This window comes from Mixophyes fleayi, chromosome 7 (assembly GCF_038048845.1).
Source record: "Mixophyes fleayi isolate aMixFle1 chromosome 7, aMixFle1.hap1, whole genome shotgun sequence".
Taxonomy (NCBI): domain Eukaryota; kingdom Metazoa; phylum Chordata; class Amphibia; order Anura; family Limnodynastidae; genus Mixophyes; species Mixophyes fleayi.
In genome coordinates this window covers 8,264,263-8,288,281 of record NC_134408.1, presented here as the reverse complement: position 1 = coordinate 8,288,281, position 24,019 = coordinate 8,264,263, and the positions used below count along the sequence as shown (strand labels likewise).

Genomic DNA, 24,019 nt, shown 5'->3' with positions numbered 1-24,019 from the left:
GTTCTGCAACACATTCTCCCCCTCCCCCTCCTACCACAGCAGAATGATTAGTCTGCTCTCCTTCTTCTCTGTTAATAGACCATAAATTGTTCAAAATGCAAATTTACTACTACAGTCCGGAATAGTGATGTGAAAGCAGAACGTAGACCTCAGGAACTGCGCAATCTGTTCACACAACGTTCTCCGCAGCCTCGATCAGTTTTTACCATGATAATATAATAGGTAACCTGTACATAGGCAAACCGAGGGGGTGGGGATTTCTAGTGCCTGGAAACCCCCTCCAAGCCTGGGGCACTGTATAATTGAGGTGCCTGGACCCTGCCCCCGCTTCACACAGCTCTGCTTCAAAAGAGAGAACTGTAGTGCACGCAGCATTGCCCATGTATATTATAGGGATAGGAAGAGTTGGAGAGCAGCCAAGCACTGTCTAAATTTATAGCCACACCCCCATGCATGTTGGTCACGCCCACTGGCGGCGTGGTGTGGAAACCCCCTCTACAAATCCTGCGTTTGCCGCTGCTGTACTCAGGCTCCTGTAGCGCGTAGGTCATAGACCATATAACCCCTTCCAAATTAGGGGGGGCGAGTCACATTCAGTCTCCTGTCTTCCCCCCTATATAGCGAATCGCTCGTTGGCGTTTTGCTCCATCAGTTGTACAGCTCACTATTATGTTAACTTATGGTTGAATCATTGATCTAGAGAGGGCTTAGAATAGGCAGGAGGTTAGCCAGCAACACCCAGTGTGACCGGGCCAACAGTGACTTATTGGTAGGCTTATGCTGCATGCCATTTGCTGCGCCACTTGATAACAATTTAAGCACACACTCTCCTAGACAGTCTACTGGTAGCAGTGACTTACTGATAGCGGCCTAACAGACTTGTGCAATCAATGCACCGCTCGATAGCTACTAAATACATAGTAAATTCATACTAAATACATACTCACTTAGACAGGTTATTGGATTAGTTATATAGGCAGCAGAACTAGCCATAAAAGAATGTTATCTTAGTACTGATATCAGTGCTGTATTAATAGCTGTCTAACAGATCTATATTGCATACTAGGGCAGCACGGTGGCTCAGTGGTTAGCACTTCTGCCTCACAGCACTGGGGTCATGAGTTCAATTCCCGACCATGGCCTTATCTGTGTGTGGAGTTTGTATGTTCTTCCCGTGTTTGCGTGGGTTTCCTCCCACACTCCAAAAACATACTGATAGATTAATTGGCTGCTATCAAAATTGACCCTAGTCTGTGTGCCTGTCTATGTCTGTGTTAGGGAATTCAGACTGTAAGCTCCAATGGGGCAGGGACTGATGTGAATGAGTTCTCTGTACAGCGCTGCGGAATGAGCAGCTCTATATAAATAAATGATGATGATGATGATACTAGCTAACAGCTATTCTATTACTGGCTGCCTACTAACCTCTATAGATACTGATTAGAGGGTACCACTATCTGTACCTTCTAGGAAGTAAACTGTTAGATCGCTATATTTATTATTTTTATTGAAAGCCTGAGAACAGTGCTCTTCTGCCCTAGTGCTCGAAAAAAAAGTGTAAAAATGTAAAAACGTTCACAAGGGTGCGGTACACGGGAGGAAGGGCCCTAGTCCCCGATCCCCGGTACCAAAAGGTCTCTTAGGGGGCAAGGGTGTTCAGACCCCCTTCACCGCAAGGCTAGGGGGACCCTTTAACCCCTGGGATCCGCCGAGGGCTCGATAAGTGGATCACCCCGGAAGGATGGGCAACAATAGGTATCAGGGGGGCCGAAACCTATGGGCTACACAGTCCCCCCTAGATCATCGGGGATACAGAGCCCATGAGGGTCTAGCCGCTCCCCTACAATCCGTGAAAAAGAAACAGACAAGTGAAAGTGACAATTGTGTAATAAATAGAAAAATAAAAAAGTCCCGAGTGGTTAGGGCCCCAGCGCCATGACTGGGCTATTAAAAAAAAAATTCCCGCTCAGCCATTAAGCCGTGGCAAAAGGAAGAAGAGTGTGTAAAATGAAAGTGGTATAATGTGGTGAGCAGCAGTGATTTATGGCACCCAGGGATCCGCAAGCAAAAAGCCGGCGTTGAAATTACCGTATTGACGGTAATTATGCGCACTATTACCGTAATATCGGTAGTAGTGCGCAGACCGCGTTACTTTTGACAGTAACACGGCCAATTGAATTCCCCCCTTTGTCTGCTTAGAGAAGCCCCTCCCACCTGACACGGCCCCTTACTTCTGAGAGCCTGATCTACTAATCTACTGAGGTGTAAAACTCCAGTTATTTCATGTATATTATACTGCTCAGCAATACACAGTGTTATATAGGGAGGAGTCTTACTACATCTTCAAAAGAGGAAAACTGGAGGTGTTGCCCATAGCAACCAATCAGAGCCTAACTATAATTGTCCAGAATGCACTAGGTCAGTGTTGGCTAACCTGTGACACTCCAGGTGTTGTAAAACTACAAGTCCCAGCATTCCCTTCCAGCAATAAGCTGCTATATATTGGTAAAGCATGCTGGGACTTGTAGTTTCACAACACCTGGAGTGTCACAGGTTAGCCAACACTGCACTAGATAAATGATAGCTAGAATCTGATTGGTCGCTATAGGCAATATCTCCACTTTTCCTTTTTTCAAAGGTCTGATAAATGTGCCCCAAAGTCATTTCCTTGTCCTTTCATCTGTTGATTTGCACATATTCCCAGCAGCGTTTAATAACTACATTGCATAATCTTCCTGGCTTCCTCTTGTGTTGATGTTAGCGCTGTTTATTTTCCTTGCTATAGGTAATTAGATAAGAACACAGAACGCAGACTGTTTGCTCTATGACTGTAGCGGTATATTTAGTGCTGTGTGACCTCTAGGAATTGTCTGATGACACAAAGCAGAGCAAACTCTTATACACTCCCCCTAAACACACAGACGTGTCGGCCTCTTACACTGCGGTGATTTATAAAGTGTACCCGTCAGGGGCAGAACGTGGCCGGGCCCCACAGCAAACTGTGGCCCCTCCTGAGCTGAATTGGCGCACGCAAGGCGGCCTAAACCTTCTGGTTATTGGTCCACTCAGCGCACATCAAGCGGTACAGCCCCCTCTCTGCGGCCGAATAATCATTAGGAGGCAAACCGTGAATGTTACATTAACCTCAGACCCCTTATGTACCACCAGCTGTCAGTCGAGTAAATTTTCCTGTTTTTCTCCTAATATACCGCTCGGTTTAGCCTCATCGATGGTTTAAATAAATGTCGAGAGTGAAAGGACATCAGGATCCCAGTGATCCCTGTATTATAGAATTCCTAAGACCCCCGCTTATTATACCGAAAGAGCAAAAAGATTAAAAAAAAACACACACGCACAATGTTCAAATACACTTTATTTAAATAAACAACTTCAGAAAAATCCTACTTTATTAAATATAAAATCAAACCAAGAGATGGCCGTAGCGAGGTGGCCGGGTGATGACGGGATGAGCCAGGATTGGTTTGCAAGCGGCGGCCTCTGATTGGACAGCAGCAAATCTTTAAGGGTTCGCTTGGTGCAGGTGTGGAGTGGTTCGCTGTTTCTAAGAGCTCACCTCTCTGTGTCATCGGGCCGGTAGGCTGCTCTGTTCTCCCAGCACCCTCTCACCAACGGGTAATATACCACAAACTAACATTATGCCATATTCTGTGACCAGGTCATGGTGGCGATTGGTATATAAATAATGTCCCCACAGGTCCCTCCCCAGAGTCCTGGGCTTCATGTTACAGGGGTACAGCCTACAGGAAAGGGTTGTGGTTCGGGCCGAAGGTACAGCTTTGTCTATCCCGATATATTGTGAGGTCTGATACACTCCAATGCCAGCGTCACCAGGTACAGCTACACCTCTGCCGTTGGCCCAAACGCTTCCTAGTTTAATTGTAACAGTGCCGATGACACTTCCTATACTTTTTACTGTTACCTCGTTCCTAATTCTAGCTGAGGTAAGTGAGGTAGCAACCAGACGCTAATGTGGAACTAAAAATTACAGCATGCCGGGCTGAGCGGCAATTTAATCTGGTGGGACTTTCACGCCCCAAGGTTCCAATTATTGTACCCAATTGGATGGAAGTGTCTGCTCGCTGGATCCCATGTGAAACGTGGGGGGTTATGATGGTTATACCCTCTGATGTTACTAAAGGTGTCAGCGGTGTTAATGTGGATGTTTAGCCACAACACTATTGTACCTTAAACAGGTTGCTGTTTATTTACAGATGATAACAGCAGATTAATGCAGTTACTCACAGTTGCTTGTAGTACAGCAGTATTCAGTAATAACAACAGTTGCAGCAATCAGGCAATACAGATTGTATGCACTACTTGTATAGGCTTACACACTCTTGTAGATATGCAGTTGGTGATGCGCTCTTATGCAGATATACAGCCGTGCAGTTTATGTTGCGATGTGGCACAGACTTCCTTAGTGATTATAAGGAGCCTCCGGTGACCTATTAAATGCTTTTGTGGGACTTATATGAGCAATGGTACGCAGTTGTAGACAGTGCGTCCATCTCTCTGAATGTCTAGCTGGAAGTATCGGAGCAAAAAGCCTAACTTCCGAGGTGATGTGGCCTGTCCCCATTGTGACGTGGCCTGTCCCCATCGTGACGTGCACTGTCCCCATCGTGACATGGACTGCCCCCATCGTGACATGGACTGCCCCATTGTGATGTGCACTGCACCCCTTGTGTCATGGCCAGCCCCCATCGTGACATGGCCTGCCCCCATCGTGACGTGCACTGCCCCCATCGTGACGTGCACTGCCCCCATCATGACATGGCCTGCTCTTATTGTGATGTGCACTGCCCCCCTTGTGACATGGCCTGCCCCCATCGTGACATGGCCTGCCCCCATTGTGATGTGCACTGCACCCCTTGTGTCATGGCCTGCCCCCATCGTGACATTGCCTGCCCATATCGTGACATGGCCTACCCCCATCGTGACGTTGCCTGCACCCATCCTGACATGGCCTGCCCCCATCGTGACGTTGCCTGCACCCATCCTGACGTGGCCTGCCCCCATCGTGACGTTGCCTGCACCCCTTGTGTCATGGCCTGCCCCCATCGTGACATGGCCTGCCCCCATCGTGACGTGCACTGCCGCCATCGTGACATGGCCTGCCCCCATCGTGACATTGCCTGCCCATATCGTGACATGGCCTACCCCCATCGTGACGTTGCCTGCACCCCTTGTGACATGGCCTGCCCCCATCGTGACATGGCCTGCCCCCATCCTGACATGGCCTGCCCCCATCGTGACGTGCACTGCCGCCATCGTGACATGGCCTGCCCCCATCGTGACATTGCCTGCCCATATCGTGACATGGCCTGCCCCCATCGTGACGTTGCCTGCACCCCTTGTGACATGGCCTGCCCCCATCGTGACGTAGCCTGCCCCATGTCCCAATGCTGGGTACTTGCACGTTGGGAGGTATGGTTCTAGCGTTCAGGAAAGTTGGACACTAAGCTAAGAGTATTGCGCTGATTCCCCAGCTGTTATTGCCGATAGTACACTACAGGTTCCAGCATGCACTGACAGGCATTGCTGGTGCTTGTTGAGCTAACTGGTACAATATTCTCCATAGATGGTAACGCAGCTTTAAGATCAAATGAACAGGTTAATCAGCCTGCAGAAGCCGCCTTTATCCACCAGAGGGAGCTACAGCTCCTGCAGACAGGAAGACAACACAGCTAATCCATGTTCTGTACACACATAAACCCAATGGATATATATTTTGAGTTGCAACTCATTATCTTTCAACGCTATGTAAAGTAAGTGAGTGGCTATAAACTGGCTATAAATCCACAGCAAGGCTGCTACTGGCAGCCAGGTCTCATATAGGACCAGGTACTGCTATGCCGACCTCCATATTCAGCTAATATTTACAATTATCAGAAACTTTACATGACATTTTGAGCTACATAAACCATATTCACAAAACTGGATCTCAGTGTTTATGAATATGGCCACAAAACAGAAACATTGACACATGACAATAACATTGTTTTCAGGACCCCCTCACCGCCCTCTCTATCACCTCCTTCTTTATTTGTGTCTATGTTATTTCCCTTTCTCCCTCCTATCGTCACTAAATCTTGTTTACAAATAAAAAATGACATAGAGAAGAAACACTCATTGATATATTTCAAACTGTTCTTTATTCTGTATTTTGTATATAATTGTACAAGCTGTTCATGTTGTTAATTGAAATATAAAATAGTGTTTAAAAAAAGGAAAAGAAGAAAGATTAGACCATAAGGGGGCTCATGAGAGCAGCAGGGTGACTAAGTGGTTAGCACTTCTGTCTCACAGCACTGGGGTCATGAGTTCAATTCCCGACCATGGCCTTATCTGTGAGGAGTTTGTATGTTCTCCCCGTGTTTGCATGGGTTTCCTCCGGGTGCTCCGGTTTCCTCCCACACTCCAAAAACATACTAGTAGGTTAATTGGCTGCTAACAAATTGACCCTAGTCTGTCTCTCTGTCTGTATGTTAGGGAATTTAGACTGTAAGCTCTATTGGACTCTATAGGGACTGATGTGAGAGTGTTCTCTGTACAGCGCTGCGGAATTAGTGGCGCTATATTAATAGATGATGATGATGATGATAAGGTCCATTTGCATAGAAGGATCCCTATCTGAATCCAACAGCTCCTCTCCAGTTTATGTTCACTACAAGTTTCTATAGGACATCATGTGAAATCATAAAGACCATCAGCATCAGTAAGTAATAAATCAGATTAATTACGGCCGCATACACTTGGTAAAGTGGTTTATCCCCATGGAGCGTGGTGGGGTAACGCGCATATCTTCTGGAGATTTAGCCAACTCGTAATAAGGGCTCCTCAGTTTATCATTGTAAAACTGGTACCATTGGGTTACTTATATTCTGAATTTTTGGGGATCCATTGGCATCAGGATCCTTCTGCTTGGCACAGTAACTGGGTCAATCACCAAGTGCAAAATGTCTGGTACGCCATGTAACATCAGAATCATCATTCATTTATATAGCGCCAGCAGATTCCGTAGCGCTTTACAATTGGCACATCAGCATTGGTCCCTCTGAGACAGGTGTGCGTAGATTTCCTCCAAAGTGCGCAGGTTTGCACAGACAGATGGCACACTTTGCGGACAAGCAGGGGTTTGCAGACAGAGGGCGGGCAGGACTGCGTGTGGACCTTCCTCGTATGGTGGAGCAGCACAGAAATAGGATTTCTTTTTGCAGATTGAGAATATTGATGTATAGCGGTGGAGAGGGAACATTTTAGGAGGATTCCTTGTCACACGGAGAGGGGCACACAGCTTTTTCCACTCCACAAAAACCTTGAAACTTGTGTGCTTACCATTCAGGGGCATTGGTGCACACCTTAGGCTAGGTACACAGTTCCAACCGACCTGTTATCTCAAACAATTGTACCTACGAATGAAGGTCCGATCAGTCTGATGATTCATCCATACACACTGACACCATTTACCTTCAGATCTGTGCTCTTCATCTGGTCCTCTCGTCTTCAGAGAATGACAGCACAATATTCATTCATTACTGTCACACTGATTAAACCGCCTTGTTATAGCCATCCACATGTCCTAACGAATTTCGTTAGCTTCTGTGACTCTGAAACGAAACATTCTGTCTCATAACAAACAAATGAATTATTCCTTCTACAGCGCTCTCTACATTTATTCACCAGGACATTCATCGCTAGCATCGGCTGAAAAGAGCCCGACTCTGTAACCTCTATGGAGATCATGAGCATGAGTGTATACACACCGCAGGATCGGAAGGTGATTGGTCGGAAAATATTAAACAGTACGACCAATCAAATGAAACGATGATCGGCACTTTGGGACAACTGTAGATCATTGTGTCCCTATACACACTCACACGATATCTGACCGAACAGTCGGATGTCGGCTGATTGGAGATTTTTCATGCAATCATCGGGCCAGTGTGTACATAGCCTAAGGGGTTTTGCAGAGCCCATTACGTGCACTTTGTAAATGAGTCCCGCTTTTTTTTTCTATGACTTTCTCTCCATTCAGGCTCATTTGTAAACGCTGTTTTATGTCATCAGACGCCTATTTTTGCACAAATGTCCATTTTTATAGGTGAGCGCCTGGATTTGTGTGCCGGGATGGCGGTAATTTGCACCTTCCATTTCTAGTATTAAAAACTTTCAAACACACAAAAGTCCTGATGTCCCCTCACTCTCACTATTGATTTAAGACATCAGATTAGCTAAACTCAGCCGTTATGGTATATTAGACATTGATGTGACATTTTCACGCTTTCCTCCATGGATATTTCCAGTCGGACTGACAATCGCGCAAAAATAGACACAGATTTTCCAGGATTTGAGACTGAACCCACACTTGCGCAAATAAAGAGGTGTCGGGTGCCTCCACTTCCGCAGATTGTGAAGTGAGTCTTCCATCCTTGTTTTCTGACTGAAAAAAGCCGCCATCACAAATCTTATACCCATGATATCCGCCAAAGTGCCTGGGTTTGCGACGCAAGATGGTGGCATTCGAGGAGGTGTAAAAGCTTGCACTATCCAATAGGAGGAGTTGGGTGGAGAGAGGCCGTTACTTGCTTAGTATGGAGTTGGCGCAATGATGCCCGTAGTTTTACAAGGTGAGAATATCGAATAATGTGGTAAGTAGCTGGAGGGGCCTATGACCATTTTAAACTCTGCAACAGGGCTTAAGTTTTCCATTGTCTCAGAGCTGCCTCACAGCGGATTTCCACCCTGTACTTATTATCATAATTTGCTCTGTAACAGGTGCAAAATATACATCTCCAATCAGACGTATGTGCGTGTTTCTGCAGGTCTCCTCCTTTAATGCACTCGGCCAACGATAGAATAATCTCGTCCCTCGTCTTGAGGCAGAGTTGGCCACACGTTGCGCAATCTCATAAGTCTGTATCGGCGCATACACTGTGCAGAGCAATTATAAACAACATAGGTTACGCAAAACCCTGCACCAGCCCCACTGTAACATTTTTTCCCCTCTGCTGACACCTCAACGGACCTGGACGCACTTCTAGGAGATCATTGAGTAGTGGCGCACCTGGATGCACTTCTAGGAGATCATTGAGTAGTGGCGCACCTGGACGCACTTCTAGGAGATCATTGAGTAGTGGCGCACCTGGACGCTCTTCTAGGAGATCATTGAGTAGTGGCGCACCTGGACACACTTCTAGGAGATCGTTGAGTAGTGGCGCACCTGGATATACTTCTAGGAGATCATTGAGTAGTGGCGCACCTGGACGCACTTCTAGGAGATCATTGAGTAGTGGCGCACCTGGACGCACTTCTAGGAGATCATTGAGTAGTGGCGCACCTGGACGCTCTTCTTGTAGATCGTTGAGTAGTGGCGCACCTGGACACACTTCTAGGAGATCATTGAGTAGTGTCGCACCTGGACGCACTTCTAGGAGATCATTGAGTAGTGTCTCACCTGGACGCACTTCTAGGAGATCATTGAGTAGTGGCGCACCTGGACGCACTTGTAGGAGATCATTGAGTAGTGGTGCACCTGGACGCTCTTCTAGGAGATCATTGAGTAGTGGTGCACCTGGACGCTCTTCTAGTAGATCGTTGAGTAGTGTCGCACCTGGACGCACTTCTAGGAGATCATTGAGTAGTGTCTCACCTGGACGCACTTCTAGGAGATCATTGAGTAGTGGCGCACCTGGACGCACTTGTAGGAGATCATTGAGTAGTGGTGCACCTGGACGCTCTTCTAGGAGATCATTGAGTAGTGGTGCACCTGGACGCTCTTCTAGTAGATCATTGAGTAGTGGCGCACCTGGACGCTCTTCTTGTAGATCGTTGAGTAGTGGCGCACCTGGACACATTTCTAGTAGATCGTTGAGTAGTGGCGCACCTGGACACACTTCTAGGAGATCATTGAGTAGTGTCGCACCTGGACACACTTCTAGGAGATCATTGAGTAGTGTCGCACCTGGACGCACTTCTAGGAGATCATTGAGTAGTGGCGCACCTGGACGCACTTGTAGGAGATCATTGAGTAGTGGTGCACCTGGACGCTCTTCTAGGAGATCATTGAGTAGTGGTGCACCTGGATGCTCTTCTAGTAGATCGTTGAGTAGTCGCGCACCTGGACACACTTCTAGTAGATCGTTGAGTAGTGGCGCACCTGGATGCACTAGTAGGAGATCATTGAGTAGTGGTGCACCTGGACGCTCTTCTAGGAGATCATTGAGTAGTGGCGCACCTGGGCGCACTTCTAGGAGATCATTGAGTAGCGGCGCACTTCTAGGAGATCATTGAGTAGTGGCGCACCTGGATGCACTAGTAGGAGATCATTGAGTAGTGACGCACCTGGGCGCACTTCTAGGAGATCATTGAGTAGCGGCGCACCTGGGCGCACTTCTAGGAGATCATTGAGTAGTGGCGCACCTGGAAGCACTTCTAGGAGATCATTGAGTAGTGGCGCACCTGGAAGCACTTCTAGGAGATCATTGAGTAGTGGCGCACCTGGAAGCACTTCTAGGAGATCATTGAGTAGTGGCGCACCTGGACACACTTCTATGAGATCATTGAGTAGTGGCGCACCTGGAAGCACTTCTAGGAGATCATTGAGTAGTGGCGCACCTGGAAGCACTTCTAGGAGATCATTGAGTAGTGGCGCACCTGGAAGCACTTCTAGGAGATCATTGAGTAGTGGCGCACCTGGAAGCACTTCTAGGAGATCATTGAGTAGTGGCGCACCTGGACGCACTTGTAGGAGATCATTGAGTAGTGGCGCACCTGGACGCACTTGTAGGAGATCATTGAGTAGTGGTGCACCTGGACGCTCTTCTAGGAGATCATTGAGTAGTGGTGCACCTGGACGCTCTTCTAGTAGATCATTGAGTAGTGGCGCACCTGGACGCTCTTCTTGTAGATCGTTGAGTAGTGGCGCACCTGGACACATTTCTAGTAGATCGTTGAGTAGTGGCGCACCTGGACACACTTCTAGGAGATCATTGAGTAGTGTCGCACCTGGACACACTTCTAGGAGATCATTGAGTAGTGTCGCACCTGGACGCACTTCTAGGAGATCATTGAGTAGTGGCGCACCTGGACGCACTTGTAGGAGATCATTGAGTAGTGGTGCACCTGGACGCTCTTCTAGGAGATCATTGAGTAGTGGTGCACCTGGATGCTCTTCTAGTAGATCGTTGAGTAGTCGCGCACCTGGACACACTTCTAGTAGATCGTTGAGTAGTGGCGCACCTGGATGCACTAGTAGGAGATCATTGAGTAGTGGTGCACCTGGACGCTCTTCTAGGAGATCATTGAGTAGTGGCGCACCTGGGCGCACTTCTAGGAGATCATTGAGTAGCGGCGCACTTCTAGGAGATCATTGAGTAGTGGCGCACCTGGATGCACTAGTAGGAGATCATTGAGTAGTGACGCACCTGGGCGCACTTCTAGGAGATCATTGAGTAGCGGCGCACCTGGGCGCACTTCTAGGAGATCATTGAGTAGTGGCGCACCTGGAAGCACTTCTAGGAGATCATTGAGTAGTGGCGCACCTGGAAGCACTTCTAGGAGATCATTGAGTAGTGGCGCACCTGGAAGCACTTCTAGGAGATCATTGAGTAGTGGCGCACCTGGACACACTTCTATGAGATCATTGAGTAGTGGCGCACCTGGAAGCACTTCTAGGAGATCATTGAGTAGTGGCGCACCTGGAAGCACTTCTAGGAGATCATTGAGTAGTGGCGCACCTGGAAGCACTTCTAGGAGATCATTGAGTAGTGGCGCACCTGGAAGCACTTCTAGGAGATCATTGAGTAGTGGCGCACCTGGACGCACTTGTAGGAGATCATTGAGTAGTGGCGCACCTGGAAGCACTTCTAGGAGATCATTGAGTAGCGGCGCACCTGGACGCTCTTCTAGGAGATCATTGAGTAGTGGCGCACCTGGAAGCACTTCTAGGAGATCATTGAGTAGTGGTGCACCTGGACGCTCTTCTAGTAGATCGTTGAGTAGTGGCGCACCTGGAAGCACTTCTAGGAGATCATTGAGTAGTGGCGCACCTAGACACACTTCTATGAGATCATTGAGTAGTGGCGCACCTGGACACACTTCTAGGAGATCATTCAGTAGTGGCGCACCTGGACGCACTTCTAGGAGATCATTGAGTAGTGGCGCACCTGGACACACTTCTAGGAGATCATTCAGTAGTGGCGCACCTGGAAGCACTTCTAGGAGATCATTGAGTAGTGGCGCACCTGGACGCTCTTCTAGGAGATCATTGAGTAGTGGCGCACCTAGACACACTTCTATGAGATCATTGAGTAGTGGCGCACCTGGACACACTTCTAGGAGATCATTCAGTAGTGGCGCACCTGGACGCACTTCTAGGAGATCATTGAGTAGTGGCGCACCTGGACGCACTTCTAGGAGATCATTGAGTAGTGGCGCACCTGGACACACTTCTAGGAGATCATTGAGTAGTGGCGCACCTGGACACACTTCTAGGAGATCATTGAGTAGTGGCGCACCTGGAAGCACTTCTAGGAGATCATTGAGTAGTGGCGCACCTGGACACACTTCTAGGAGATCATTGAGTAGTGGCGCACCTGGACACACTTCTAGGAGATCATTGAGTAGTGGCGCACCTGGAAGCACTTCTAGGAGATCATTGAGTAGTGGCGCACCTGGACACACTTCTAGGAGATCATTGAGTAGTGTCGCACCTGGACGCACTTCTAGGAGATCATTGAGTAGTGGCGCACCTGGAAGCACTTCTAGGAGATCATTGAGTAGTGGCGCACCTGGACACACTTCTAGGAGATCATTGAGTAGTGGCGCACCTGGACACACTTCTATGAGATCATTGAGTAGTGGCGCACCTGGACACACTTCTAGGAGATCATTGAGTAGTGGCGCACCTGGACACACTTCTAGGAGATCATTGAGTAGTGGCGCACCTGGACGCACTTCTAGGAGATCATTCAGCACCTGGACACACTTCTAGGAGATCATTCAGCACCTGGACGCACGCTAACCGTCCGTTTGGCAGAATGGTGCTAAAACCAAGTTTTTCAGTGCACATCCAGCGGGATTTATAAGCTCGGTCCAGCCTCTCCTGTCCTATATTTTAACTGTCCTCTCTCAGTCCCTTACCCTGGTTGCCAAAACTTGACTCTATTTTACTGGTAATTTTATAAATAGAAACACTAGCAGTGTGTCTTACTGATACATTGTTATAAATCCAAAACTAAAAACAGGAGAAGCAGTTATAGTAAAAGTATCACAAGGAATTATATCACAACCCTACACAACACAACAACTGGTGTTATACTACTGTGTGTATTGCTGTAGTAACTGGAGAATATCTTTTTACTTACTGACAGGTGATTTTTTACTGACTGCTGCTAAATTTACTTTCCTCTCTTTTCTCCTGCACTCTTCCCCCCTCCCCTCCCTCTCCTGTTCCCTCCCCCTCTGCTCGTCACAGGTCTGGGGGCGGATGGAGGAAATGGGAGAGACCCAATGCTTATGGATTCAGGATACTGAGACTGAGTCATTCATTCCTGTACAGGGAGCCGGAGACAGACAGGGGGGCAGAAGAGAGACAGGACAGAAGAGAGAGAGAGAGGGCAGAAGAGAGAGAGAGAGGGCAGAACAGTGAGAGGACAGAAGAGAGAGAGGGCAGAAGAGAAAGAGAGGGCAGAAGAGAGAGAGGACAGAAGAGAGAGAGAGAGAGAGGACAGAAGAGAGAGAGAGAGGGTAGAAGAGAGAGAGAGAGAGAGAGAGAGAGAGAGAGAGGACAGAAGAGAGAGAGAGAGGGTAGAAGAGAGAGAGAGCAGAACAGTGAGAGGACAAACGAGAGGGAGAGAGAGAGAGAGAAAGAGAGAGAGAGAGAGAGAGAGGACAGAAAAGAGAGAGAGGGCAGGAGAGAGTAAAAGCAGAAGAGAGAGAGGGCAGAAGAGAGAGAGAGGGCAGAAAGGGAAAGGATAAGTTGCCCAGAGAAAGCACAGGAGAGATAAGACTGGGAAAAGTTAGTCTAACAAGTGGGAAAGTGGATACACAGGGAGCCTAGCTGGGCAGAGACATAGGGGGGTCTGTGTGTGACTCACTCATTCCTTCAGACAGCTAGAGAGAGGCAGACAGTTCAGAGACGTGTGCCAGGAGTTAGGAAAGTGACTCATTTATTCCCTGGAAGAAAGAGAGGGAATGAGGAGAGGAGAGACCTCTGGAGCAGAGCTGGCACTGGTACCTGGTCACCTATCCCAACACGTGGCAAGTGGGCAGCAGGAAAGGGGCCACTGACTGCAAACTCTCACCGGCCAGAGACTAAAGAGACAGGACAGCATCTGGGAGCTAGAGACAGGCAATCACCAGACCTGAGACTGCTGGCTACAGACTATAGAGACAGACCAGACGCTGGCAAGTGGTCATTATCAGACAGGCGAGACCCTAAGAGACATGATGAAAGTCTGGAATGTGTTGCAGTCCCTCCTGTTGCTGCTCCTGGTGGAGATGAGCAGAGAAGAAGCAACAGGTAAGGAAGGGGAGAAGGGGTTAATAATGGCTGGGGCATGTTTGTATTAGTCACTGCCTGTAGCTCATCTATTATCTGACACCAGGAAAGAGGAGAAAGAAAATCTGAATGAGGGAAAGTGCGGAGTGTTGCAATGTGTGATGTCACAAGGGGGGGGGGAGCGGCGGTGTTCAACCTAATGTGCAACAGTACCGGGAATCCAGGACACTTATATCCTATATCAAGTATTAATACAGGAAATAACAGGGGGATCTATTACTTACCTGTTCTACAGAGCAAGTGGGATAATAATAAGAGGAATGCAAACTAATATCCAATATGTATCTATGTAACATGTATATATATATAGGTATATACCTATATATATATATATATATATATATATATATATATATATATATATAAAATTAGTCTCATGGTTCTATCTACAATATAATGTGGGTATTTGCAGTGCAAGATCTATGTTAGACGTTCTGCAGAGGTGAGATGCTCTGCAGAATTTGCCCTACTCCTTTTTTATGAATGAACAAGTTCACAAGCTGGTGGGAGTCCCACCCCTGCTCTCCTCTGATTGGCTTCCGGGTGATGATATCATACACAAAGGAATGTTACTTTTAATAGAGCCTTAAAGGCCCAGGCTCCTCCTCCCTGTACTTTCCTAATCTCTGTACTTTCCTCCTCTCAGTGTCGGTGATATGATGGTTGTTTTATATACTAAGTATTATTCTGTTTATTTATCTGTTAATAGATTTACTGCAGATCCCCTCCCTCAGGTCAGTCAGTGAATACTGCCAGTATTGGCTGTTCCTTTGTATTACAGTCAGTCACTTAGCAGTAAATCTATAGACCTCATGTTATCCTGATCCAGACTTATTCTATTCACTGTATAATTTAGCATTTTATGAAATTAGCAGCGTTTAAACATGGTTTATATTTCCCCAGCGCAGGTTTATTGAGATGGAAAGTAGGAAACAAGACCTGGTGCACAGGGGAAAGTTGGTGTAACTCATAACAACCAATCAATGTTTGGAAAATAAAAGAGAATGTATTACAGCACCTTTTCCCGTGCTCCAGTTTCCACACATATAAATAAATGTGATATTTTGTCTATTCACACTGCTGCGTACAATAATATCAGGACTTCCAGCCTGACACACGTCATCCTATATACCTCTCAGTCTGTGGCTTACCAGTGGGGGCAAGGCATGCTGTGACTTGTAGTTCCACTGCCGTCAAAGGCACAGGTTGCCTGTCTGTGTAGTATAACAAAGCTTTGTTCCTGCTTTTCCAATTTCTTTTCTAGTTGGGTCAGATTAATAATAAAAGTGTTTTAATATGAACAGATTAGTTCAGGCCATGTGCAAGTAGGTGGAAAAGAAGTGGGAAGATCAGGAGCAGACGGCTGGGTGGAATGGGGCTGGAAGTTATGATGATACAGACAATGGACAGCTACATACATTGATTTCTACATGAATTATCACAAAAATTGCAGCCAATATATAGTCTGTGAGACGTCAGGACTCCTGGGATTAGTCCAATTCCCTCCAAATGTAAGACTGGTGCAGATTATATCAGTATAATGTTTTGTAGCTGCACCTGGACAAACCAGGATAATTTAGAGTTGTGCAGAGAAATGTCCTCTCCCAACTATAAATCTACCTGTATTTTATATCCCCCCCCCACACTCGGTGCAACATGGTTTTGCCCAGGTGCAGAATGTCACCTTACTCCTAGCTGTGAACCAGGACCTATGATGTCCGTTCCAGCACACAGTAAGCTCAGCTTCTGGCATTCGTATCCCGTACACAGACACTCCGGGCTGTAATGATGTCATCATTTATAATATGTCAGTTCTGTGACCCACCGATCTACCTTTATATGGTCACATCAATCTCCAACACCACCCACTAGAAATACCTCCTGAGTGGATGTAATCTGCGGAGTGCAGTAACCAATAGCAACAAAGGAACACTGAGCTCTGACCAATCCGGTGCCTCACACAGGACAGAAGGGATGTGCGGACCTGTACATACAACATACAACATGTCCTGCCACCGTACATGTGACATGTCTGTAAGCAGTGCAGAGGGGGAGGGGGAGGAAGCAGGGCACTTATCGCCCCACAGAAGGCCACACCGTGCCACAGCATCCAAGATACTGTCTCTGCCGACCTTGGACGCACTACAACCCCATCATGTCATCTTTATTCACCTCAATTACAATCTACTTCTGGATCTCAAATATTAATTTAAAAAGTCTGAAAAATATGAATTGAAATCTTCTATATTTAGGTAAAATGGGGACATTTCTTGGGACAATCTCTAAAAAGCTGGGACTGTCCAGTAAAAGTAGGGACAGTTGGGAGGTAGGATTTTATACGGGTAAGGACATTTCTAGATGCATTGTAATAAAACCATGAACACAGGAAGGTGTCAGATAGAGACGTCCCGATGTCCTCTCACTCTCAGGATTAAATAAATGAGGATACATCCAGCTGTATATCAGGAGACACATGTAAGGGGCTGACATGAATAAAGGGGTGTGAGCGGGCACTTACATAGGTGCCCGTGGGGGTAATGAGTGTGAGTGGGCACTTACATAGGTACCCGTGGGGGGTAATGAGTGGGCACTTACATAGGTGCCCACGGGAGGTAATGAGTGTGAGTGGGCACTTACATAGGTGCCCATGGGGGTAATGAGTGTGAGTGGGCACTTATATAGGTGCCACTTATATACATCTAATACGGACAGTGTCCCCCCAGTGATCAGTCACTTATATAGATTGTCAGCTTGCGAGCAGGGCCCTCTTACCTCTCTGTCTGTATGTATTACCCATTATTGTTGTATTAATGTTTGTTCCCAATTGTAAAGCGCTACGGAATCTGCTGGCGCTATATAAATAAATGTTGATGATGATATATACCTCTAATATGGAGAGTGATCTTAAATGCCCCATTTATTTCCCAAATGTAATCATTTAGGCGAATTAAAGGGGGAGTCCGCTCCTTAGTAGGGGTCCCCCCGAGTGTCAGCTCTGTGGGGTCTGATTTTCATAGAAGACACAATAGGACTTTTGCAGTAGGCTGGAAATATACAACTCCCCCATAAGTGTGTAGTAATATAATATATAAGTGTCCAGTAACCAGATACCTGGTTGCAGAAATAAAGCGTCTGCACCTAGAATCACTTTCTTTCAACCGGCCCCAAATTACACACATGAGGGTAGCAGCTGTATGTACAGGAGACTGGGGATTATAGGGTTACTCCACCCAAACCACCGACACCTCTAACTTACTCACGAGGCTAGCAGCACGCTGTATGTACAGTGTATGTACAGTATATATATATATATAGTGATCTGCGGTGTGTGCACCCTCCCTCCTGTTACCCCCCCTCCTGCCCCTGTCTGTCCCAGTTTAGCTCCTGACCTCACCAGCTCAGTATGAGACCTGAGTGACTCAGCTCGGGGTGAGGGAGGGGGTGAGGGAGGGTTGGGGGTGTCCTCTCCCTCCTCCCAGCACAGGATCCGTCCCCCTCCCCTATGAGTCACTTGACCAGTGATTCCTCAGGTTGGTATGTGTGTGTGTGGGAGCGGGAGACAGTGTGAGATTACACAGAGACCTCACACACAGACTGTAGAGAAGAGACTGCTCGGTACGTAGACTGGGCAGCACGGTGGCTCAGTGGTTAGCACTTCTGCCTCACAGCACTGGGGTCATGAGTTCGATTCCTGACCGTGGCCTTATCTGTGTGGAGTTTGTATGTTCTCACCGTGTTTGCGTGGGTTTCCTCCGGGTGCTTTGATTTCCTCCCACATTCCAAAAACATACTGATATGTTAAATAAACAATAGACTGTGTGTGTGTTAGGGAATTTAGGCTGTAATTGATTTGAATGACAAATATTCCCTGTACAGCGCTGTGGAATTGGTGGTGCTACATAAATAAATGGGGATGATGATAAGCTGCATTATGTGAGTATATGGAGGAGAGGGTCAGCAGTGAGTATATACTGTACACTGACAGTGAGTAAATGGAGGAGAGAGTCAGCAGTATATACTGTACACTGACAGTATATGGCGGAGAGGGTCAGCAGTATATACTGTACACTGATAGTGAGTATATGGAGGAGAGGGTCAGCAGTATATACTATACACTGACAGTGGGTATATGGAGGAGAGGGTCAGCAGTATAAACTGTACACTGACAGTGAGTATATGGAGGAGAGGGTCAGCAGTATATACTGTACACTGACAGTGGGTATATGGAGGAGAGGGTCAGCAGTATATACTATACACTGACAGTGGGTATATGGAGGAGAGGGTCAGCAGTATATACTGTACACTGACAGTGGGTATATGGAGGAGAAGGTCAGCAGTATATACTGTACACTGACAGTGAGTATATGGAGGAGAAGGTCAGCAGTATATACTGTACACTGATAGTGAGTATATGGGGGAGAGGGTCAGCAGTATATATTGTGCAGACATATGTAATTACCCCTTTCAGTAACATCACATCTCAGGGATAGGTCAGTGTTAAAGCCAATAGACCTTTTGCCACCTGTAAAATCCCTTCTAATTCAGGTATACAGTGCGCACTGGAGAATTAATCTGAGACACACACAGTTGTCTGGAATCATCAATTCTGTTTTACTGAAACTGGTATACTAATATTTATACAGAAAATACAGCAATACCCTCTTGTGGTTACATAGTATAATAATTAACACAATCCTTTAGATTGTAGTTATGACCATCAATCAATTGTACAAAGACATCTGTAAATCTTTCTCTCCAGACTTGTCCTGTGTTCTTGTCTCTCTCTCTTATCTCTATAAATGAGTTATTTCTAGGGGTTTGGAAGTAAACCTCTCACCCTTGACACATAGGTCATTAATCTAATTGGAACTCCTTTAGCTATGTAGGTCTGTACCTTAATCATTTTTAACTAATTGGCTTCTACATTAACTTTCTATGCAAGCTATACGTTGCTTAATTATAAAGATCATAACTTCTTTTACAGTGATATTATGACACCTCTCAGAACTAGGGATTCACTGACAGAGCGATGGTGACCTATTACATGATCATATGATACACTGCTGACCTGTCATGTTCTCACAGACTCGCTGACCTGACCCCTCTATATATAAATAGTAGATTATATTTCAGCATCTGTCCTGTGACCACATTCACCCAGATTGTCCTGTGACATCACCAGGTAAACAAACACACGTCATCATATTATATATACACAGTGATGTAAGTACAGTGATACACATAACACACAGCATAGAGTACTGGCTGTATTTCCCCTGCACCTAAATAACATCAGCCCCCGTTACAGTGAGTATGGTTTGTTCATCTGCTAAATCTGCACCCAACACTAAATCAGCCCCGATATCTGTACCAGATGCTCCGTATACTGATCCTAAGTAACATGAAATAAAACTGTTTTTTTTTTATTATGTTTTATTTATTATTATATATTATTTTTATTGTAAAACCTGTTTTATGTTTTCCAAATATTTTACGTTTGTGTGTTATTTATCTCATGTAACTCTCTAGGCCGTCTCTACGGCTAATGGCACTTTATGCAGATATTAGGAACAAGACACTTTAGCAGAGGAGCGGGGTTGGGGGGGACGGACTAGTGTTTATGGTTGTTCTAGAGAAATCGTTATTTACAGCTTAATTCACAACTACTAATTAATGTCAGCATGCCCGGATAGCAGCCATGTTGGGTCCTGCCTCCTCTGCTGCTAGAACAGAGGCATTTAACGCCCTCCCCGGGCTCCGAAACCTAGGACACCCCAGACAAAAATCCCAGTGGACAAATATTGCTGTTGAGCGAAAGTAGAGAATGATTGGACGGATCCTGCATCCAATCAGGTGGCCAGATTGATTCTGTCCCGGCCTGCGGATCTTTATGCAGTCGTGTGTTCTGCCTCTCTCTAATAACCGGGAGGAGGACAGGGACTAAATATGACATTAACCTTTTAACATTTTAAATGGCCTCAGTCTGGTTTTTCCGCTTTATGCTCTATGGAAATTATACTCGACATTTTAAGGGTATCACAATCCCCTGAGGCAGCCCGGTGTTGGCTTTCAGATGGCGTGACTCCAAGGCGACTTGTGACATGGTCTCCCCTAAGAGAACGTGTTACCCTTCTTAATCCTGGATGGGTGTTTGTTGTCGCCCGCCAGCTATGAGCGACGATGTCACCGGTTATAATTAACGATGTCTTCCTTTATCCATCCTATAGATCTGTGTCCGAAAGGTTGGGAGTGGAGCCCTGACCTTGGGAAGTGTAAGGATTGCACCCTCTGCGAGGCCTACAGCAAGGACGACTTCTGTCAGACATGTAAGAGACAGCACCGGAGCTCTGAGAGAGTGCAAGAGACCGCAGCGGTCTGTGTTACTGTGAGAGTGCTGATGATAATACTGAGAGAGCCTGTGTGAACGATTAGTTACCAATGCTGAGAGACAACGAGAGGTATAGCCTGAGAGCATGATTATACTAATACGAGACAGCCGGGGATAACAGGGAGTGTCATTATAACAGTAAGAGACAGTGACACATTCTTATTATAATATTTGGAGACAGAAAGAGACATAGAGGGCCGTGATTAAGAAATGAGGAGACCGCCAAAGATGTAGAGCTTGTCTGAGAGTTGTCCTTATGAGGAGACTGTTCCGACTCTGCGTGAGTGCTAGGGCGGTGGTAGAGGTGTCAGTACAAAGTGGGGGTTTGGATCCTGCGTCAGCAGTAGCGCAGTATCACACTGATCGAGTCTTATCATCTACCTCAGGTGAAAGCACAGAGAAAGGAGCAGTCTTTCCCTGGCTGATTGTAGGATGTGCTACAGGTAGCGTCGTCGTCATCTTTTCCTTCGTCCTGGGCCTCACCATTTACATGACTCGATTCCGCAGGAAAAGCAAATTTACCAGTGAGTACCAGAACTGTCTGTTTATCAATCTGTCTGTCTATCCGTCTGCCCTATCACAAACAGAAACATATTCAGCTATTAGCAAACATTCAGAGGGGAGTGCTAACTTGGGTCAAAAAGCTGAAACAGCAGCTCTTAGCATGTCAGTTATTCCCAGTTCCATTTACAGTAATATAACTGCCATGTTGATAAGTGAAAGCACCAATCTGTTCTTACTTTTAAATTGGGACCCAATTAGATCTCACTACTCAACATCTTTCTCAAAATTGTGTGAAGCTGTCAGCAAAGGGATGGGACAGACATAGTCTACATTATAAATATATATATGTGCTACTCTCTCCACAGCCCCCATAGAAGAGACCGGAGCCCACTCTGCTGAGGAATTGCTCATACATTGAAGGTGAGATGCTCTGCTATGGACAATAGGGTGCATGAGATGATACATCTGTTACAATTACTGGTCAGAAGGTGTAACGCTCTGCAGACATATGACACATGAGTAGTCCTTGGCTGGCAATGATCTGCAGAAATGTAATTGGTAGATAGAACAGGTCATGATGCTTTGCACTCTTGTAAATGTCCTTAATATCAGGGTAAGATGCTCTGCAGACATGTGAGTATTGTGAGTGTCATCGGGTGGCGATGCTCTGCAGACATGCATGAAATGTGATGTTAACAGGTGCTGATTTTGTGCGAATAAGGCCTTAGTGAGAGGCTCTGCAGATAAGCAGGAGTTAAATGTCTCGGTGAGACGCTCTGCAGATTAGTCATTTGCTGGTTTCAGTGTGATGTTCTGCAGAAATGTTCAGAGGCAATATATCAATTAGACACTCTGCGTACGGGTTTAATCAACATAGCTCAGTGAGATGTTCTGCAGTGTAGTGCTGACCAGTGAAATGTTCTGCAGTCTTTTGTTGCCCTTAATGACAGTATCTATTTTTCTCCTAGATTACCATTGTGGGATCTTCCTACCCCCCCTCTGAAAACAGGAAGGAAGCTGCTACCTGGGCTATGTGTATATATATATATGTATAGAGGGTGTATATATATCTATATATATATATATGTATCTATAATAATTCCTGCGCCGGACGCAGAATATGATGTCATTATTTTTTTAACACCGCAAGGGGTTGGGATGCTCTGCAGGGCACTGCGTCGCTCTCCCCTCTGGCAAGCAAGGGGTTAATCGTGCTTCCTGCACCCAGTTTTCCACCCACGTTTTTGTTTTCCACCCACGTTTTTGTTTTCCACCCTCATGAGAATCTGACCGCACTTCCTGCAAGGACGCCACCGGTTCACAGTTACCATCACCACAACACACATTCCACCCAACTCACTGAATGTAAGCTCTGCGGGTCAGGAGACACCCTTCTTGTAGACCACAATGTGCCTTGTGGGGACCGCAGGGAAATAAAACGTGGACATCTTTTTTTGCAACTGTGTTTTCGTTGTCTCCTTTAGGGGCGAGAGGGGAATTATAATGCTGGTATTACAGAACGGGGGTGGCCGATGTCTGCCCAGCAATTGCCGACAGTGTCGGATGTGTCTTAGTGAAAGTTATTACAAAAACAGTAACGTTAGCTGAGCTGTGTATGGAAAACTGAGCTTCACACTACTGCCATCCATAACTACTGTATGTTATTTGATATATTCCTAAACCCACTGTTATTATAAAATGTGCTGTTACCTGGATGAAACAGGGGGATAAGAAAAAACACAGCATGCCCCCCCCCTCCCCCAACAACAAGAACCAGCTTTACGCGCCCACCACCCCCACCCCTCCGCTGACGGGCTGTGGGTGCACAGTGCTGAAAACTGATTGGAATCTGGAGTATAAAGTTATTTACAAAAGTAAATAGACAGACACATATTTTGAAATAATATTTAAATTAATAAAACACTCAGTAGAGCTTCGTTTACCAATTTATTATCAAATACTTTCTTTGTTCTTGATCAGAGAGCGTCCAATGGGAAAGTCTTTCTGTCTTTGTCACCCAATGGGAGAAACCTCATCCCCCCATCCCCATAAAAACCAACGTAACTGTTCAATCTACGCGCCCCCACCGCTGTGACCTGGGATGTGTCATTGTTAGGGTTTGTATCTTTACTAGAGGAAGTCTGTTTGTTGGTAGCAGGAAATGTTAAGTAAGTCTTTATGTGAAGTGACAAACACCTGTTTAGCCTGTATACCCAGCAGGGGGTCGCTGCCTGGCTGTCTGGCATTATTGGATCTTAGATAATGCAAGCACCAAGTTTTAGCACATAACAGAGAAGTGTAAATACTGTTAGCTTTGCATTGCTTGTAAATCCATGTCTGGGTGAACAAATTGCATCCTGATTCTAAAAATAGCCTGTGAGGCTGTGTCCAACCCTGTATAAAAAGAAATGTCTTCTTTAATCAGTGTGAGCAAATAAACATCACTTGCTGCAAAGACCTGCTTGGAATCCGTACCCGGCTGTCTGAAGTTTGGACCCAGCTTCCCAGCGCCACCGCTCTGCCGCTACCCCCCTGCAGCTGTG

The 24,019-nt window shown here is 46.3% G+C and overlaps 1 protein-coding gene across 3 annotated transcripts; it reads left to right on the top strand.

The window, feature by feature from the left end:
- Nucleotides 1–13,575: 13,575 nt before the first annotated feature.
- On the top strand, nucleotides 13,576–22,936 carry TNFRSF12A (TNF receptor superfamily member 12A). Of its 3 annotated transcripts, none has more exons than XM_075178900.1 (6): nucleotides 13,576–13,830; nucleotides 13,982–14,545; nucleotides 20,812–20,910; nucleotides 21,359–21,496; nucleotides 21,842–21,896; nucleotides 22,445–22,936. In XM_075178900.1, the coding sequence occupies exons 2-5, from the start codon at nucleotides 14,470–14,472 to the stop codon at nucleotides 21,892–21,894; spliced, it is 366 nt and encodes a 121-aa protein (XP_075035001.1). In that variant the 5' UTR covers nucleotides 13,576–13,830; nucleotides 13,982–14,469; the 3' UTR covers nucleotides 21,895–21,896; nucleotides 22,445–22,936. The 3 variants fall into 3 exon arrangements, with proteins under 3 accessions (XP_075035001.1, XP_075035000.1, XP_075035002.1); XM_075178901.1 differs by having other exon boundaries at nucleotides 13,596–13,668; nucleotides 13,953–14,545; XM_075178899.1 differs by having other exon boundaries at nucleotides 13,576–14,545.
- The last annotated feature ends 1,083 nt before the right edge of the window (nucleotides 22,937–24,019 follow it).

What these genes read in the sequence shown, in the direction of transcription:
- TNFRSF12A (XM_075178900.1), top strand. Translation starts at nt 14,470, where the DNA reads ATGATGAAAGTCTGGAATGTGTTGCAGTCCCTCCTGTTGCTGCTCCTG. An exon ending in GAGCAGAGAAGAAGCAACAG is followed by an intron (nt 14,546 to 20,811) that starts GTAAGGAAGGGG and finishes TCCATCCTATAG; the next exon opens with ATCTGTGTCCGAAAGGTTGG. An exon ending in CAGGAAAAGCAAATTTACCA is followed by an intron (nt 21,497 to 21,841) that starts GTGAGTACCAGA and finishes CTCTCTCCACAG; the next exon opens with CCCCCATAGAAGAGACCGGA.